The sequence below is a fragment of the Pelobates fuscus genome, chromosome 5 (genome assembly GCF_036172605.1).
Source record: "Pelobates fuscus isolate aPelFus1 chromosome 5, aPelFus1.pri, whole genome shotgun sequence".
Classification (NCBI taxonomy): Eukaryota; Metazoa; Chordata; class Amphibia; order Anura; family Pelobatidae; genus Pelobates; species Pelobates fuscus.
The window spans coordinates 138,903,686-138,923,280 of record NC_086321.1 but is presented as its reverse complement, the minus strand read 5'-3'; the positions used below and the strand labels follow the sequence as shown (position 1 = coordinate 138,923,280).

Here is a 19,595-nt window from a genome sequence, read left to right as displayed (position 1 = left end):
CAGTGAGAGCACGCCAGCGTCCATAGGAAAGCATTGTGAATGCTTTCCTATGTGACCGGCTGAATGCGCGCGCAGCTCTTGCCGCGCGTGCGCATTCAGCCGACGGGGAGGAGAAGAGGAGGATCGGAGGAGGAGAGCAGGAGGAGATCTCTCCGCCCAGCGCTGGAAAAAGGTAAGTTTTTACCCCTTTCCCCTTTCCAGAGCCGGGCGGGAGGGGGTCCCTGAGGGTGGGGGCACCCTCAGGGCACTCTAGTGCCAGGAAAACGAGTATGCTTTCCTGGCACTAGAGTGGTCCTTTAATATTTGTAAGGTTCAGTGAGGGATATAAGCTGAATATACATTGAATAGCAGGCAAGGTATTAGATCAATTTCACATAAGAAAGTAAAATACACGGAAAAGGGTCCACTGATTTAGGAAAACTGCTCAAATAAACAAACATAAATAGGTCAAAAATAATAATAATAAAAAAATATATAATAGTGAATGGACAAAGAAAAGAAAAAAGTATAATAACTAAGAACTAATAATGAATAATAAATAATATATATAAAAATTACCCTCCACCGAGTGTATAAGTACGAAATGGCATCATGTTAATAGTGAACCCCAAAAGCACAGCAAGGCTGTTATTATACAGGACCAGAGCGCATTCGAAAGGAAGCAGATATGTCAGATTCCCATAATCAGAAGAGCTATACGGAGTGAATCCATATTAAATTTGAATTTTAAATGAAAGGAGAGAAGGAGAAACCTTCATTCAGGCCTCTAGGGTGTAAGGTATTGAGTCTGAATATCCATCTGCATTCCCTCTGGCGCAGGATTTTGTCAAAATCACCCTGTCTGGATTCGCGTTTAACCAGCTCGAGACCGCAAAAACGTATGTTCTTAGATGAACCATCATGGTGTTCTTTAAGATGCCTAGAGATGGGCGTCTCAACGCGATTCTTGGTGCATCTCGCATGTTCTTTAATGCGTTCTTTAAAAGGCCTGAATGTCTTCCCCACGTACATCAGCTTACAACTACACGTGAGGAGATAGACCAGGCCTGTTGAATTACAGTTAAAGAAATGTGCAATCTGGAAAGATTGTTTTTCTTCGCTATCTATAACTTTTTTGGAGTCTCTTAAAATTAATTTGCATGCTACGCACCTTCCGCATTGGAAGGTACCTACTGGTATTTGGCGTACCAACCAGTTGGTCTGGGAATTCTGTTTGCAGGAAAAGTGACTGGGGACAACAGGTCACGGAGGTTTTTACCCCTCCTGGCCGTGATGGTAGCACATGGGTTCAGTATTTCTTTCAAATGTGAGTCCCTAAGAAGTATAGGCCAGAATTTCTGGAGTGACTCTTTTATTACATTCCACACGGTATCAAATGTGCCAATCATCCTGATGATTTTATTCGTGCCAGAGTTGGCATCTGGTGAGTCCGACAAAAAGTCTGGCCTATCTGTCAACAGAGCCCTTTTATAGGCTCTTTTAAGGCCACCTCGTACTTGTATGTATGGTGGTTCTCTAGCTCATTCCTTTTTCTTGTTCTGTATTTGTAGTACCCCAGCTTTATTATTTGAGTGGGGCATGTCAACTAAGCGCTAACACCTTTTGTTTACTATTTTGATAACATTGTAGTTGCACTGTGTGAATATTTGAATTGTGGATAACGCTGAAGTGGCTTTTCACTAGTTTTTTTTATTTGTTTGTTTTGTTAGTTTTTTTTAAATGGCAGAAAATAAATAATGTTTTAATGACTCTCTGCATTAATTTGTAGCAGGTTAATTCCTACAAGGAAAGGGAATCTCTGCACGTGGAAAGTGAGCATGCCCAATGATTGGTATGCTGTCAGAATATAAGCAGAATATAATGTAGAGTCCGATAAAAGTTGATATATTAATTAAAAATTGTGTGCAATGTAGCATCTTGCAGCCCTTTATAATTTGTCCTTTCATCACAAAGTTATGAGAATATCACAGAATTATGACAGTGACCTGAAAATTCTATAATATATATTGTGTTTTATTTATGTTTTGGCTACATCTATTGCTATATTATTTAAGAGAGAATTGTTGTAGGAAACAGGGAAGAATGCATTGTTACAGCTCAATGCCTTGAGCTGTAAAACACAGAGGTGAGTTACTGGCTGTAACATTTTAAGAGCATTGAATGTGTCAAGCAATGATTGATCTGTGTGCACATATATAGGTGAGGGAAAGAGTACAGAAATATATACGTTGATTTCATAGAGTTTGGACAAGCAGACTAGTTATTCTAAAAGTATGGAAAAACAGTCCCAACATCAGGGACCTGTCCCACCGTCCCAATTTTGTTCCCTGGTTTTCCGCATCCAGGGACACCAAGGAACTGTATCACAGCACGAGCACATAACTAGACACGTGCATGTGGTGTATGATCGTTACACTGGTGATGCCCATCAGGGCCCACCATTCCATCCCAATCTCATGCCTGCCAATGTTGGGAGAGGTGTGTGTGTGTGTATATATGTGTATATACATACACTGAACAAAATTATACACGCAACACTTTCCGTTTTGCCCCCATTTTTCATGAGCTGAACTCAAAAGATCTAAGACTTTTTCTATGTACACAAAAGCCTATTTCTCTCATATATTGTTCACAAATCTGTCTAAATCTGTGTTAGTGAGCACTAACTTCCTTGCCCCTCTTCACACCGGACACAGCGGCGCAGTGTGGCTTTCAGAGTCCATTCCTCCCCATATTTAATATCCCCCCACATATTTCAAATCCCCCCATATTTCATGTCCATCCCCCCCATGTCTATTCCCCCATTTCATCTCCAACCCCCAATACTGACTCACTGAGAGGAAGGGGAGGGGCGGGGGGGGGTGAAATCTTTATCATGGAATCACTAGTAGTACTAGTGAGTCCATGATAAAGATTTCACCCCACTCCCACCTTCCATGCACTTACCTGGTCCTGGGAGCTCCTCTCACTTTCCTCCCGTGCAGCTATATGCAAAGAGCGCTGGGAGGAAGTGACATCATTGCGTGTGATCTCAGTTCCTCGCAGCGCTGGGAGGGCAGGGAGGGAGGGTTGGCAGGCAGCAAATCTCTTCACTAATATGGGGCCCAACTCATACCGGTACAGAACCACAAAATGCGGGTCTGTCTCGGGCGATCCGGGACACATGGGCACCTTAGATTAGGGTGTGCCCAGGCACACTCTGTGCGCACGCCAATGCAAAATAGCTTTTCTGGCTATACTGGTTTAGCAGTCTCTTAGTCTCTCTGACTCTCAGGCTCACAGTCTTTCTATCTCCGCCTCTGCTCTACACAGGAGAGACTGATTCCCCTCTGCATAGGGTTTATGTAGTTCCCCAATTAGTGTTCTAGAGCAACCTGATTTTTAACCCCCGCTAGTAAGGAAACACTGAAAGTGCCATTCTGGGGTAATATAGCAGTGTTCCCTCACACTGCCACTATATATATATATATATATATATATATATATATATATATATATATATATATATATATATATATATATAATTAATATAAATTATTAATATATATAGTGTGTGTATGTATATATAGATGTGTGTGTGTGTGTGTATCTAAGTAAACTGTTTTCAGATTAATGCATGTACTTAATGATATTTTATTGTAGAGATACTTATTGATTTTGCCAAGTTCTGGATCTCATATACTGTATAGCTAACATTTGCATGAAATGCGAAATAGATATAAAAAGCACTTTTTCTGTGGATTAACGTAATATCTTTAAAACATTATCAGATGCTGACCTCAATTTTAAGAACCATGAGTAGAAATTAAGTTGTCCTTTTTTTCCTAGCAAAGATAAATATTAAGAGCGAATTAAATCCAAGGAGTGGAATATTTTAATGAAGCTTTGATCCCAAAGAAGGGATTATAACGGAACTGAATTTAAAGTCTCCCACAGCAAATATTAAAATATTTATTCTCCATGCTAGCGCTCTGCTTGACGTTAGAGAAAGTTATGAATTTCTATCATTAATATGGAAAGGTTAATTCAAAGTGTAACAGGAAGAAAGACATTCGGTTATGTCTAAGATAAATAAACCAGATATACACAAACAGATGCCTTACTCCAGGCAATGTAGAACTTAGTTACCGAGACAGTATTGTCAGATTACATTAGACTACAAAAATCATCCTTGTACTGTGTAATTTCATATCCAGTCTTTTACGCGTCTGCTAAAAGACAATTCAGGGGTTTTAGCACATTGCAAGCAACACAAGCACACACATCCCTGACTCTCCATCATTCCATCTAAAGGATGCAGCTGATCTATAACCAGGTAAGAGACGATTTCCTTCAATGTCGATCTAGATGTGATGAGATCCTACTGTTCCATTATTTCTGAAACCAGAAAGCGTTACTGTGCTTGTACATATGTTGGGAACATTTTAATTTTCTCTTTTTTTTTTTTTTTTTTTTACACTTTTCCTGTGACTGCTTATAAAGTGACTGCTTAGTAGTGTTATAATGATGAGAGCTCTTATTGTCACTTTCATCATTTTTCTATTGGATCGTGTTTATTTGTGTTAAAATTGGTCATAACTAACATATGGAGGACATTATGTTTTCCATCTCTTTTGTTTGTACGTGTAAATAACTTATTAGACACCAGGTGGCCATGCAGTTGTTTGCATAGGACTGCGGGCCTGTCCCTCACTGTTCTTTATCTTTAAAATGGAACAAATCCTCTGCAGTTTTTTGCCTGTTGTTTGTATTGCATATAGCATGAATTTGCAATGGTTTTGTTAATGGAAAATGTGTTGGTAAATTTGCTTTGTAATATATCAACAATAAGTAATGTAAACTCTCTGTTATTAAATAAATTACTTAAATAGCCTTTACCCTTCTCGTTAACTTCTTGACCTGTAGATGTTTATGATGACCTATTGATGTAATTGTCAGATTTTAATATTACTTTATACGTAGTACTACATAACAGAAATGCAAATTAATATTATGCAAAAATACGTAATTACATTTCAAAATTCTACCTCTGAATATCTGTTGTTTGGTACTGGTCAATGGGGATTGCAGAGACCAAGGGACTACAGTTTATTTCACCCAATTCTGATCTTTTCATTGTAATTATCTCTCCTATTGCAAAGTCCATCAAGTTCAACCTTGAAACCCATTCCCTTATGGTGTTGGTATGTACATAACGTAAACCCATACACACTGCCGTTTCTGTTAGTTGGTTGACTGGCATCATTTGTGATTTTTCATGACTAACAAACACTCGAGGCTACTGTAAGTGTTTTCAAAGTGAGTTATGAGAGATCTTGGGCAAGTAACTTTGGAGTTGTAGGATCTCAACTGCGCTCACTGCAATGTAAGCTTGAGGAAGTGTGCCTCACTGCAGTCAATATTCTTCCAGTTTACTCGGATTAAAGGGAATTACAGTGCTAGGAAAACAGAGTTGGATGCATAGAGTAAGGACATCCATCATCAGTTAGGCGACCAAATGTTGCTTAACCACCCGGTAGTCCTTCTGGTAGACAGCCACTAGAGGTGGAGTTAACCCTGCAAAGTAATTATTGTAGTTTATCAAAAACTGCAGTATTTACAATTGCAGGCTTAAGGGGGACAGGGACATTGCACCCAGATCACTTAAATGAGCTGAAGTGGTCTGGGCTCCTATAGTGCTCTTTTAATATAATACGTTGTCCGTATGTACTTTTTTCCTTTTAGAATACTGACCCCTTTGGTTTGTTGTTTTTTCTTTGTGGGGAGGGGGGAGGGGGAGGGAGATGTTCTTCCTAAATCATTAAAAAAAGAATTGTGAAACCTACCTTAATTCAAGTGTCAGGACAGTCTTCTCACTGTGACCTAATCCTCATCCTGATGACTTTTGTCCAGTTAGATGGTTCTCATAGAGCATTGTATGCACGCAGTATACAGGGTCAGCGTACTTTGCATGCTGATGTCGGGTGTCAGATTCAATCATCTATTTTTGTCCAATTCCCCTAGTAGGCATGGGAATTGAAAAATGTTAACCGTACTGTTTCTAAAAACAACACTATATGTGGTTGCAGGAGAACTCTCTGTGCCCAGAATTAACTTCATTAAGATGAAGGGATTTGGGAATTAGAATGTCCCTTTATATATGCCATTTATTACTCTAGCATATTTTTGAAAGCCGTGAAATGATACAGTCAGTCTGTATTTCTACATTATCATGTAGTGTCAATAAGTGCTGGACGTTTATAAAGTTTTTTGAACAGAAAAAGTAGCATTACAAAGGTAATGTAGCAATAAAGATCATGAATCGGATTTGTCTCATAACAAAGCAAATAGCATTGCATAAATTATGCAGCATTAAGAATCATGCTATTTTTACAGATTGGTGAAAACAACAAAAAATGTGTACTTAGCTGCACATATATTTTGAAGTAAAAAAAAAAAGAGAAAAAAAAAAAGGGTATCTATAGTCAGATAAGCAGTCGCCACATCAACACAACAATCATTTGCCCTAACAGTTGGAGAGTAAAGTATTCATCTTTGTATGGGACACCAAGTAGGCCTCTACCAGGCCCACCATGCTTGCTGGAATTCCAGAGTGTTATGTAGTGCATATCCTCACCGTGAATTCACTACGTGGTCTAATTATTGAACACTCCTGGCTTTATTTGTGTTGAAACCAACATGGTGCCAATGAGAGGCAGGACTGTAATTTTTTTTTAAAAAGTTGATAGTTTATAGCATGGCAACGGGACTGGTCAGTGGTTATTATATCAGTTTGAAGAGACATTGTTCTGTTTTGTTTTGGTTTTCTCTACAAAGTAGTAAAGCATATGATATATACGTGACTATTCCACTTCTGGGACACATTTACATTGTATTCATGTACATTTTGGAGGATTTATTTATTGCATTAAAATCCCAGATGAAGCATTCTGCTGCCCTCCATGTAGTAAATTGATAGGTCTGATGCACATGGATTTGGGCAGATGTCCACTCTCCAGCACTGGGGAGAGAGCACTAATATAATTAAGTGGGTAGCCAAACAACACACTATCTCTTGACATTTTATAATCACAGAATAATGATATTAATTGGAAAAGAAAATACAACATTCTACCACAATAATTATTTTAAGAGTATTTGCCTAATCACTTGGCGGAATACTGCTATCTTAACAATTCCATCTCTGCCTTTTGGGTTTTAACACTTTGCTGTTTAAGACACAAGGTCACACATTACAAACAATTATGATAAACCCTATAACCAATACCCATGACTATACACAGCCCCAAGTGCTCACTTCAGATTATGGTTTAAAGAGACCACATCCTTATTTTAACCTTTAATCAAGGGATGTGCACATATTTGCATGTATATACAAAGGGAACAAAAATACTATAAAGAAAAATGGATTTAAAAATGACTAAGAAGGTGGTGGGAGTAGGGGTTGATCTCCTACATATCTCTAATATCAATGCTCACCATGTATTTACCATGTAGAAAACACCTTATATTAACTATGCAAAACCAGTTTTCCACTAAGGCATATGGTAAAGTAACACACAGGCCAGATTTCTACATTTATATTCCATCATACGATTTCCCTTATTTCTACATATTGTGATTTTTTTTATTTATTTTTTACTTTTATGGACTTAAAGATATTGCTTTGTAGATTCTTATTTCACCTATCTTAGACTTGTATTTATTGTATCTATCATATCCAGGGTTTGACTTATCCACCTTTATTTTGGCCTGAATATCCACTCCTGGTCATCCTTCCACCTTGACTGAAAACGCATTTTGCATAAAATACTCTTCTGCCTTTAAGCACCATATCCAATAGCATACTGTAGTTATAGTGGCAAAAGCCCATTGGAATCATTCCCTGAATAAGAGTCATATAATTTTTAAATAGTTTGACACTCACCTACCACGTTCCTTTCAGATCACTAAAGCACAAGTTACTACTTCTGCATTATTGGTACCAATTCTGCCCTCATTTGCCCATAACTAATTACCTGAGAGCATCAGTTAAAAGCCTCAGCCACTAAATTCCTTGCAAATAGATACATCTAATGTGAAAGGAGAAATTCTGCTTTAGCTATATGCAAAGAGGGGTCCGGAACGCGGGTGCCCGGGGAACCCAGGTAAAAGTAAAGCTGTTCGAAAACCACCTTCACTCATCTTCTGTCATGAAGAGAGAATCTATTTTTTTTTCTCTCAAAATGTCAATTATTACTTTACTTTAAAGGTGAAATATTATGTTACCTCATGCCCTATATTTAACAGGTATGTATTTGTGAGGTTTTAAAAATAAAAATAAATGCAGAAATCAACACCACTTTAGCCTGCTCTAGGCTCCTCCATCTTGGCTCCCTGTCTGTCATTGTTATAAGCTCTGTCTATAGCAGTCAGCATAGAGAAAACATACAGAGAAGAGAATTAAAACAATGTCTCTATTTTTACATTTAATTTGCAATCTGTGCCTGGACTGAACTGGGTTGTGATGTCTTTTACACAAAACTTTAATATAAATATAAAAGAATATTGAGCATCACGTGAAAAAAAAAAAGAATGTTTACAAATATTACAGGTGGTTTTCAGTGTACTCTTAAATGGTGAAATTCCCAGAGAAGTAACATCTTATCATTTGCAAACCTTATCAAGGTAATTTCTGCATTTCCTGACCCACAGGAATTAGGCTTGGTTTTAGTTAGCAGAATAGTCCTGCATTGTGTCAAACTGCTCCAAAATAGTTTGATCCAAATCAGGACAAAAGTCAAAGGCTGGTGGTACCATTACAGGTACAGTGACGTGCTTATAGTGTCCCTTTAAATCCTTCATATTGGAAATAAGTATTTGCTGTATGTGCACTAAATATAATTTCTCTCTTTTTTTTTTTTTTAGGAAGATGAGTTAAAAGATGCTGTTCAAGACAAGAGTCGCATAAGCCTTCAGTATGACAGCCTGTCCCACAAGGCATTGCAGTATGACCAGGTAACTCTTGTTGAATTTGAATGACATGCCTTTTCTCCCATGATGAATCACTGCAAATACATGGTTACCTGATGAGTAACTGTAATGATGGCACTAATGACTGCAAGCAACATAAATGTTTTGCTGAATGACATTTATCGCATTCTGAGATTGCCAATCTTTTCATGGACATAAACACATTTTAAATCAATTAGATGTTGGAAGAGTAAAGAGTTGTGCTTTGTGATATCCAAAAGTATGGTTTATGTTTCCATCCTTTTGAAATGATTATTGTGATAGCTATATGTTAATTTATGGTAATTATTGAGCAGCCGCAGATTTCCCATCAGCTAACGGAAGTGGCAGGCGCTCAGTATGCCGCGCGAGTGCATGGAGGGAGCCCTTCAGAGGCTTCTCAATGATTGGGTCTCAGTGGCTATTTCTCAATGAAGAGACTGAAAGGATAATGATGAGAATTTTTTCATGGAAAAAGGAGAGGGCTTGCAAAGGCTGGCGTTCATAAGAAGTGCAGCTTTTGGAAACTGTTTTAAGATATACCCCCAATAAATAGATGCATGAAAATGTATGTGTGCATTCATTGGGGTGTATCTACTTAACAGTGATTTATTATTATTTTTTTTTCTAGTTGAGTGTTCTTAATTCAAATACCCCTGACCCTGTTATATATAATGCTATTTTCAATACATTATTATTAGTAGTAGTAGTAGTATTTGTATTTATATTGCGCCAACTAATTTTGCAGCACTTTACAATATTATGAAAGGGGGGAATTTACAATAAATGAGACAATTACACAATGACACAGGAACAATATGTAGATGAGGGCCCTGGTCAAACAAGCTTACAGTCTTGAGGAGGTGGGGTACAAATACACAACAGGGCAGCTACTGTGACAGCCATCAAACAAGATGGAAAAGTAGCAGAGCTGGAGGTGAGAGTGGAGTATGACTCTTTTAGAAGAGCGAGAAACAGATTTGGATAAGTATACTCTGGGAGTCCATAAGCATTTCTGAACAGATGTGTTTTGAGGGACTTCTTAAATAATTGAAGACTAGGGTAGGCAGGCTGTTGCAAAAGAAGGAAGCCGCCCACGAGAAGTACTGCAAATGCAATTTAGCAGTAAGGGTGCGAAAAGTGGAGAGAAGAAGGTCACCGGCAGAGCGGAGAGACCGAGAAGGAGCATATCTATGAATCAGGGAAGAAATGTAAGAGGGGCTAGAGTTTGTTGGAACTTTATAGGTGAGGGTTAGTATTTTGAATTGACACAGGAATACAGGAAGCCAGTGTAAGGATCGACAGAGGAGCGAGGAATGGGAGGAGCGACGGGTGAGAAAGACCAGCCTGGCGGCAGCATTCATTATCAATTGTAGCAGGGCAGTTCGGCTTTTGGGGAGACCAATTAGGGGAGAATTACAGTAGTCCGTGTAAGAAATTACTAGAGCATGAACAAGCTCCTTGGCAGCATCTTGCGTGAGAAAGGGGTGGATGCAGGCAATATTTTTAAGGTGGAATCGACAGGTTTTAGCAACATACTGGATATTTGGTGCAAAGGTGAGGCCAGGATCAGAGATAACACCAAGACAACGAGGACTGATGAAAGTACCATAAACTTGCAGGGAAAGTGAAGGAGGAGGATCGGCATTATGAGGGGGGAAATAAGAAGCTCAGTTTTAGAGAGATTGAGTTTCAGAAAGCGTGAGGACATCCAATCAGAGATTTAAGAAAGGCAAGCAGTGACACGTTGCAGGATTGCGGGGGAAAGATCATGGAGGAGAGATATATCTGGGTGTCGTTGGCATACAGATGGTAGTGGAATCCAAAGGGGTTAATGGGATTTCCAAGAGAGGCTGTATAAAGAGAGAACAGAAGGGGACCAAGAACAGATCATTGGGGGACTTCAACCGAGACAGGGCAAGAGGAGGAGGTGTCTTTGCAACAGGAGATACTGAACGAACGTTGGGAGGGATAGGAGGAGAACCGTGAGAGGACAGTGTCACAGAGACTGAGGGATTTAAGAGTTTGGAGAAGGAGGACATGATCAACAGTGTTAAAGGCAGCAAAGAGGTCAAGACTAATTAGTATGGAGTAGTGGCCTTTGGATTTAGTTGTGATTAGGTCATGTGTAACTTTAATAAGAGCAGTCTCAGTAGAGTGGAGGGGGCGAAAGCCAGATTGAAGAGGAACGAAGAGGGAGCTGGAATTTAGGAAGTCTTTCTAGAGTTGGAAGGGGAAGACGGGTCTAGGGATGGCTTTTTTAGGATGGGTTCGACATTAGCATGCTTAAGGGGAGCAGGGACAACACTAGATGAAAGAGTATATGATGTGTGTTAAGGATGGTACAAGACAAGGGGAGAGAGATCTCATACGATGGGAAGGTACTGGATCAAGCAGACAGGTGGTGGGATAAGAGGTGAGGAGAAGCGAAGCCACCTTCTATTCTGTAGCTGGGAAGAAAGCCTGTAGGGTAGGGAAGGTGTGGTTTCGGGAGGGAGAAGCAAAGAGGAGAGAATTCTTTCCTTAACTGTACATATATATTATATATAAAGCCACCACCACTTTAAAAACATCTAACTAACACAAGATATCAAGATATTTTTTTCTTGCATACACCATCATTAGTCCTTACCAAGAGAATATTTTTTTTATGTTTTTATTTGCAACAAAAATTGAGGATAACTTCCTTTGTGGACTAGTATCCTCTGGCACAATGTAACTTTTATTTGCTTGCAAAGTAATGCAAAATGAAATCTAGTCCATAAAGCCCGTGTGACCATATGTTCGCCTCACTGGTTTTCACTTTATAGAAAATCAAAGTTATCTGCCAGTTCTTCATGCAACCTCTCTGGACAGATACTATAAACACAAATTATTTGGAATTTTATAGCTATGAAACACTGTGTTCACTTAACAAAAATTCTGATGTTAGACACCTCTCATGGACAGAGGACAGACATGCTGTATAAATAAGATTCTATAAGAGAAATAAATAAAATAAATTGAGTCTGATGTGGAATAAGAAAATTATTATTGCAGGAAATATACCAAAAATAGGAGAATTTCATGGGATTTGCACTACTCTGCTTGTCTGTAGAAAGTCTGCATCCCCCCTTTAATTTAAACTAATCAGCCGCAGCATTAAAACCAATATTGTGTCCCCTTCATGCTGCCAAAACAGCTCCAATGCGTCAAGACATAGACTCCACAAGACCTATGATGTCCCGTGGTATCCTGAACCAAGATATTAGCAGGGGTTGTTTAACTCTTGCAAGTTGCAAAATAGATCGGATATCGTTATACCAGCATCAAATTGAGATGTGGGGAATTTGGAGGCCAAGGCAACACCTTGAACTCTTTGCCATGTTCCTCATGCCATTCCTGAACAATATTTGCAGTGTGGGAAGGTGCTGAGAAGGACATGGCTATCTGGGAACACTATTGCCATGAAGGGAAGTACATGGTCTTCAACAATCTCTAGGTACGTAGTATGTGTCAAAGTAACAGCCACATGAATACCAGGACCTATAGTTTTCCAGCAGAACATTGCCCAGAGCATAGCACTGCATCCATTGGCCAGCCTTCTTCCCATAGTGCTGCCATCTCTTCCCCAGGGAAATGTTGCACACACACCCAGCCATCCACCTAATCTAGAAAAAACATGATTCAACAGACCAGACAACCTTCTTGACAACCTTCAGATCTGCTGTTCACTTCCACACTGAAGGCACTTTTGGTGCTGGTCATGGGGTCATAATGGGAGCTCTGACCGATCAGTGGCTCAGCAGCCTCATATGCAGCCGACTGTGTGTTCTTACACCGTTTTGTCTTGGCCTGCATTGTTTTTTTTAGCAATTTGAGCTATAGTAGCTCTTCTGTGTGATCGGACCAAACAGGATAGCCTTCGCTCCCCACATGCATCAATGAGTCTTCTGCACGCATGACCCTGACACTGGTTGAACTACCTTGTACCACTTTTAGTAGTTACTAAAAACTGGATACTGGGAACACCGCACAAGACTTGCCGTTTTGGAGATTCTCTGACAAAGTGGTCTATCCATCACTATTTGGCCCTTATCAACATCATTCAGATATCTTTGCTCCCAACACATGCAATTCAAGAACTGACTGTTGACCTGCTGCCTAATATATCCCACCACTTAACAGGTGCCATTGTAGCAATATAAACCGTGTTATTCTCTTCATCTGTCAGGGGTTTTAATGTTGTGGCTGATCTGTATAAACAGAGTACTTGAAGAAAATGTTCTTTTGTCTGTTGTGGGCACCTGAGTGTGCACTTTAGTATTAATGTAAAGTATAAACAAATTATTAGAAATTCATAGTGTAAAAAAAAACAACCTCATTAACAAGATTTATAGGGGAAAAGTGATTCATCTCTGTTACATATATAATCCTCTTTAGTGCTGCGGCTGTAAAACAGTTCATGAAATGAAACAATTTGTATGAAAGGTTAGTCTAGTGGTTTCAGCTGTGTGTAATCAAAGTGGTTTTTGGATTGTGAAATCTCTCTCCGGTTTATTCAGAATTTCCACCGTACAGAGCAAGCACCTTGCCTAACGATATGGGAGGGAGGGATGGGGTGTAAACTGTACACTGCAATATATGTATTAATCAAATGCTCCGTGTATTTATGCAATTGCAGCATACTCCGCAACACAATTACGTGTTTGGTGATAATTATTGGAAAGAAAATAATTTTAGATGAGGACTGTAGAACTTTACACTGTTGTTGCTTTTTTTCAATAACATCGCTGGATTAGTGGACATTGTTGTCCCGTAAACAATATAGCATCCTAGGACAATACATATACATATGTATACAATGACAAAATAAATATAATTTGAGACATATTGGGTTAATTGAAGGCAGAGAGAGAGGAAGTTAAGGAACAAAGAAATAAAGTGAGGAAGCAGAGTGATTTATTGTCAGACAGATGCTCTGGAAGAGAATAAAGAGTGATAATAATGGGTGATTCCATAGGTAACTATATTCTGCTTTCTGCATTAACACTATATATCTCAAAGTATAATACACACTGTGCATATGTAGAGTGGGCAGCTTGTGAGTGGAGCCAGGCCACTTTGTTGGCTAAGTCATACCTTGTAACAATTTAAAAATAACGATTTTAAGCTGGAGTTTGGACTTTTATACTTGGACTTTCTATCATTTTGCTTATATGCTTTTGAGAAGTCTAAATATTGTTTTTATTATTATTTTTTATCTCTACAATAAATCGTTATTTTTTTATATTAGTCCATATAGTCCTTTCCAGCCTCCAGGAACACTATGTGGGGAATGCTATCCCAATAAATTAGCATATTGCCAACAAACCTCAGAGCCAGGAATTAAGGGCTCTGTCTAAGGTGAGCATAATCATTACTATCTCACTATAATGTATACACTATCTGTACAATACCACCTATGAGGTTTTTTCTCTCTGCTTGTTCCATATCTTCGGGAGAACATCGTTTGGGATAAAGGGTTGTGTTGCTGCCTCAAGACAAAAAGGAGTCACTTACGGAGCCAATAACTTATAGGCTCCAACCCACGTGAGTGGTTTCAACCAATTGCTACTAATATTCATTTTTTATTTTTGTAAACCATCTGCACTATATTCTCTTTTTTTTTTTGTTTTACTTTGTATGTACATTTGGACACATTGTATCACTATGTTGGAGGGGTGAGTATACCCCCTCATTATTTATATCTATATTCATTATAGCGCTCCACTCGCTGGTATATTGTTTATACCTTTATTTTTCTTGTATTTTGCACTTTATTGTGGATTAAGGTATTCCACTTTTTGTGTTGAGCTGCTTTTATTCAGGCACTTTAGTATATCACTCACCATCTCAGTAAGGGATAGTTATTGTTTTCCTTGTGGCAATAATGGCCTGGGAACTGATAATGTAGATTTAGTCGCTGTTAGAGAAAAATGACTGGGACATATCAGGGTACTCTTTGTATAGAAAAGACAGGGAAGGCAAGAAAGTGGGAGGAATGGCCCTGTATGTAAAGGATACCATAAAATCTAGCCTAATAAAAGTTAGTGAGGCAAACTTAGAGTCTGTTTGGGTTACATTAGAATTTGGTAATCACATAGTAACTCATGTAGGTGTGATTTATAGGCCCCCAGGACAAATAGAAGAGTTAGATAATCTACTAGTTGACAAAGTAGTTAAAATGGCAATGAAGGGGAAAGTTATAATCATGGGTGACTTTAATATTCATGATGTTTACTGGAAAACCAAAATAACTGCTTGTGCCAGGAGCACACATATTCTAAACTCCCTACTGGGATTGTCTCTAAAACAAGTCATTGAGGAGCCAACTCGTAAAGAGGCCATACTAGATTTAGTGTTAACAAATGGAGATTTGGTATCAGATATTACTGTCGGTGAAAGTTTAGGATCCAGTGATCATCAGTCAGTGTGGTTTAATATAAGAACAGTGGGGGGCGGGGCCGGACCGCCGAGCTGGACGGTCGCAGGCAAGCAGAGCTCCTGCAACTCCATATTAAAAACGACCAAAAAACATGTCTTTAAGACGAAAAGCATACTGACAGCACCGGTATCTACAATAGGGGGACTGCTGGATCCAAGGAGAGGCTGGCTCATGAGCTACAGTCCCCTGGAGGAGAAATCTTAGTACATCTATCTGAGGCCTTCTCCGGCAGTGAGTGGGGCAGACGGCCGCTGCCCCACTGTCCTGCAACACAGCACCCAACCTGAGACACAAATCTGGACGGACCCGGCCCTGTCCCCCCCCTATGGACCGGGGGGGGGGTGATCCCGGTCCTCACCGGGGGGGGTGATCCCGGCCTTGACCAGGAAGCCGCAGCTGAAGCTGGGGGGTCACCCTGCTAGACCCAAAATGGCGGACGCCATGTGTGCAAGAGACGAAGGGAGGACCAGCACCCGACACCGGAGCCCACGGCTAACAACGCGACTCCTGCCTCCAGAACCGGTTAAGCCACAAAGCGGGATCATTATTACTCACCCCCGCAGCCAATTGAACCAGCAACGACAAAGGCAGCGCAGGGGGGATAAAAATAATCCACGTACCGACTATTACTGCCTGAACGGACTGAGCCTGTCATCGACGCAAAGACACACCAATTGGCCATGGAGGGGAGCTTGGTGTCATCCACATGTGGTTGTCTATACCTGGGTGGTGTTGCAGGCTGAGTGTGGGGTGAGTGGGTGCACCAAGCTCCCCTCCATGGCCAATTCCGGCCCCTCGAAAACCAAGAGGGACAATCATAACGAAGCACAGCTACAGCCCCAGAGGAACCAGCGGGAACCTGATGGCGCAGCATGGCTGGACTATGTTCAGAAGCCTGCTCTACTAGACACTCAATACATGCTACACGGATCAGACAGAGCAGGTGCCACAGGACAGTGGTACTCCCCCCGAATATGGGGTCTCAGGACCACCACGAAGACTGCTCCCCACGGAGGCAGCATGGGCGACCCTGGTCGGCCGGGGTGACATTAGCACCAAAGCGATGTAATTGACTTTAGCCTGTTTCTAGCAAATGCATGCTTATTGCCTACTCCACAGGGCTTTGGATTGTTTTCATGATATAACTTATGTACCAGCATTGTTTAGTAATTTAAAGCATAGTAACCAACTTTATCCTACTGCAAATCAATGCATGCTTATTGCCTACACATAATGCGTTAGATTACTCTCGCGACTTTGTGTGCCAGAATTGTTCACTAATAGCACTAAAGCGATATAACTAACTTTAACCGGTTGCTAATCACAGCATGCTTAATGCCTAATCATAACGCTTTGGATTATTCACACAATGTATGTTGTAAGCCAACATTGTTTAGATATCAAAAGCATAACCAACGCATAGATCTAGCCTAATTGAATCATATAGCTACCTACACAAGCGTCTGTTTCTACTTATTATTATAAAATCTGCCTGTTCATCTTGTGCCCCGCATGTTGAGCGTGGGAAAAGTTGGAGGACTGCTTTTGGGGCACCTCTTACCTGCCTGTGATATATATATATATATATATATATATATATATATATATATATATATATATATATATATATATATATATATATATATATGCACAACAAAAATAATGAATTAAAAAAAATATATAAGAACAGTGACTGGGTCACACCACGCCAAAACAAAAAACAAAAACAAACAGATGAAAATGAAGGGAAAGGGCCTCAGTTAAGAAAAAGGACAAATAAGTCATTTGTTACATGTGAGTTTACAACTGTCAAAAGTAAAGACAAATAAGTCAATGGGACATGATAGAATAAAACCAAAGTTATTAAAAGAGCTTAGTGGTGTGTTAGCAAAACCATGAACATATTTATTTAACCAATCATTGTTAACAGGAGTAGTCCCAGAAGATTGGAAGTTGGCGAATGTTGTGCCCATTCACAAGAAAGGTAGTAGGGAGGAGTCGGGCAACTATTGGCCAGTAATGGAAACCATGTTAAAGGATAGGATTGTTGAACATCGAAAATCACATGGATTTCAAGATCAGAGACAACATGGGTTTACTTCAGGGAGATCATGCCAAACTAATCTTATTGATTTTTGTGATTGGGTAACTAAAATTATAGATCAGGGTGGTGCAGTAGACATTGCTTACCTAGATTTCAGAAAGGCCTTTGACACTGTTGCACATAGAAGGCTTATCAATGAACTGCAATATTTAAGTTTGGATTCCAATATTGTTGAATGGGTAAGGCAGTGGCTGAGTGACTGGCAACAGAGGGTTGTAGTCAATGGAGTATATTCGAGGCTTGGGCTTGTCACCAGTGGGGTACCTCAGGGATCTGTACTTGGACCCATCCTCTTTAATATTTTTATTAGTGAAATTGCAGAAGGTTTTGATGGTAAGGTATGTCTTTTTGCTGATGATACTAAGATCTGTAACAGGGTTGATGTTCCATGAGGAATAAGCCAAATGGCAAATTATTTAGGTAAACTAGAAAAATGGTCAGAGTTGTGGCAACTGACATTTAATGTGGAGAAGTGCAAGATAATGCATCTTGGACGTAAAAACCCAAGGGCAGAGTACAGAATATTTGATAAAGTCCTAACCTCAACATCTGAGGAAAGGGATTTAGGGGTGATTATTTCTGATGACTTAAAGGTAGGCAGACAATGTAATAGAGCAGCAGGAAATGCTAGCAGAATGATTGGTTGTATAGGGAGAGGTATTAACAGTAGAAAGAGGGAAGTGCTCATACCATTGTACAGAACACTGGTGAGACCTCACTTGGCATATTGTACGCAGTACTGGAGACCATATCTCCAGAAGAATATTGATACTTTAGAGAGAGTTCAGAGAAGGGCTACTAAACTGGTTAATGGATTGCAGGATAAAACTTACAAAGAAAGGTTAAAGGATCTTAACGTGTATAGCTTGGAGGAAAGTCGAGACAGGGGGGATATGATAGAAACAGTTAAATACATAAAGGTAATCAACACAGTAAAGGATGAGACTATATTTAAAAGAAGAAAAACTACCACAACAAGAGGACATTTTCTTAAATGAGAGGGGAAAAGGTTTAAAAATAATATCAGGAAGTATTACTTTACTGAGAGGGTAGTGGATGCATGGAATAGCCTTCCAGCTGAAGTGGTAAATGTTAACACAGTAAAGGAGTTTAAGCATGCGTGGGATAGGCATAAGGCTATCCTAGCTATAAGATAAGGACAGGGTTCTTATCTGCCGTCACATTCTATGTTTCTATTCTATATTCCGTGTGCAAAGGACAGAACTAATAACAATGATTGATTGGAAGCTATGATGGAGGCGCCTAGTTTTTGGATAAAGAGTTGTGGATTTATACATTTAATGTAATTGCATTGCATATTTGGTAAATGCAGAGATAAGCAAACATAATATTAAAAACCCTGAGAAGTGTCAGTTACCCTTTAAATCATATTAATAATAATTTTCAAAACAATGAAAAAGCCAGATACTTAAAATAGAAAATATTCTATATGTAAGTTAAGTGGATGTGTCAATTAAATGACAATTCACAAATAAAAAATCATTCATGTCACTAAATAAGGCAACATATAGTATCCACAGGTACAAAATAACAATTCAATATACATAGCATACATGTCATAAGACATGGACTTTAATCATTATGTGCAAATTAAGCACATTGGAAAGTAATGTCAATTAATCAACATTTTGCTTCTAGTCATAGCAATTCATACCATATGATGAGGTATTTTATTTAAAATAACCATTGTCGGGGGCTGGGCTTACCAAGCAGCTTCACACAATCTGGGTGCCGACTAGCACTGAGGGGGAACGCGAGGATAACTGAGCTGACATGCATCACCAAGATCTCGAGCTGTCCATTTAGGAGGCCTAGCATCTCTCGCTGCCTGGCACCCGGGGGAGGCGGCCGCTCCCCTGGCGCGGGACCTGCTCTTAATTTAATCCACTATGCAGTCTCCCCCCCTCCCCCCTCTGGACAGGTGGGGGATATCTCAGTCCCCGCTGGGGATGCTTACAGAGAGATTCCCCGATGGGCAGTCAACCACATGGTGTGCCGAAGATGGCCACCGCA

At 39.7% G+C, this 19,595-nt stretch overlaps 1 protein-coding gene across 20 annotated transcripts in view; it reads left to right on the top strand.

Annotated features, from left to right (window-relative positions):
- Positions 1-19,595, top strand: part of RIMBP2 (RIMS binding protein 2) — a 547,982-nt gene that overhangs the window by 393,346 nt on the left and 135,041 nt on the right. For all 20 annotated transcript variants that reach the window (XM_063454348.1, XM_063454352.1, XM_063454358.1 and 17 more), the window contains one exon: positions 8,908-8,997. In XM_063454348.1, the coding sequence (XP_063310418.1) occupies positions 8,908-8,997 (90 nt within the window). The remainder of the gene's footprint in view (positions 1-8,907; positions 8,998-19,595) is intronic.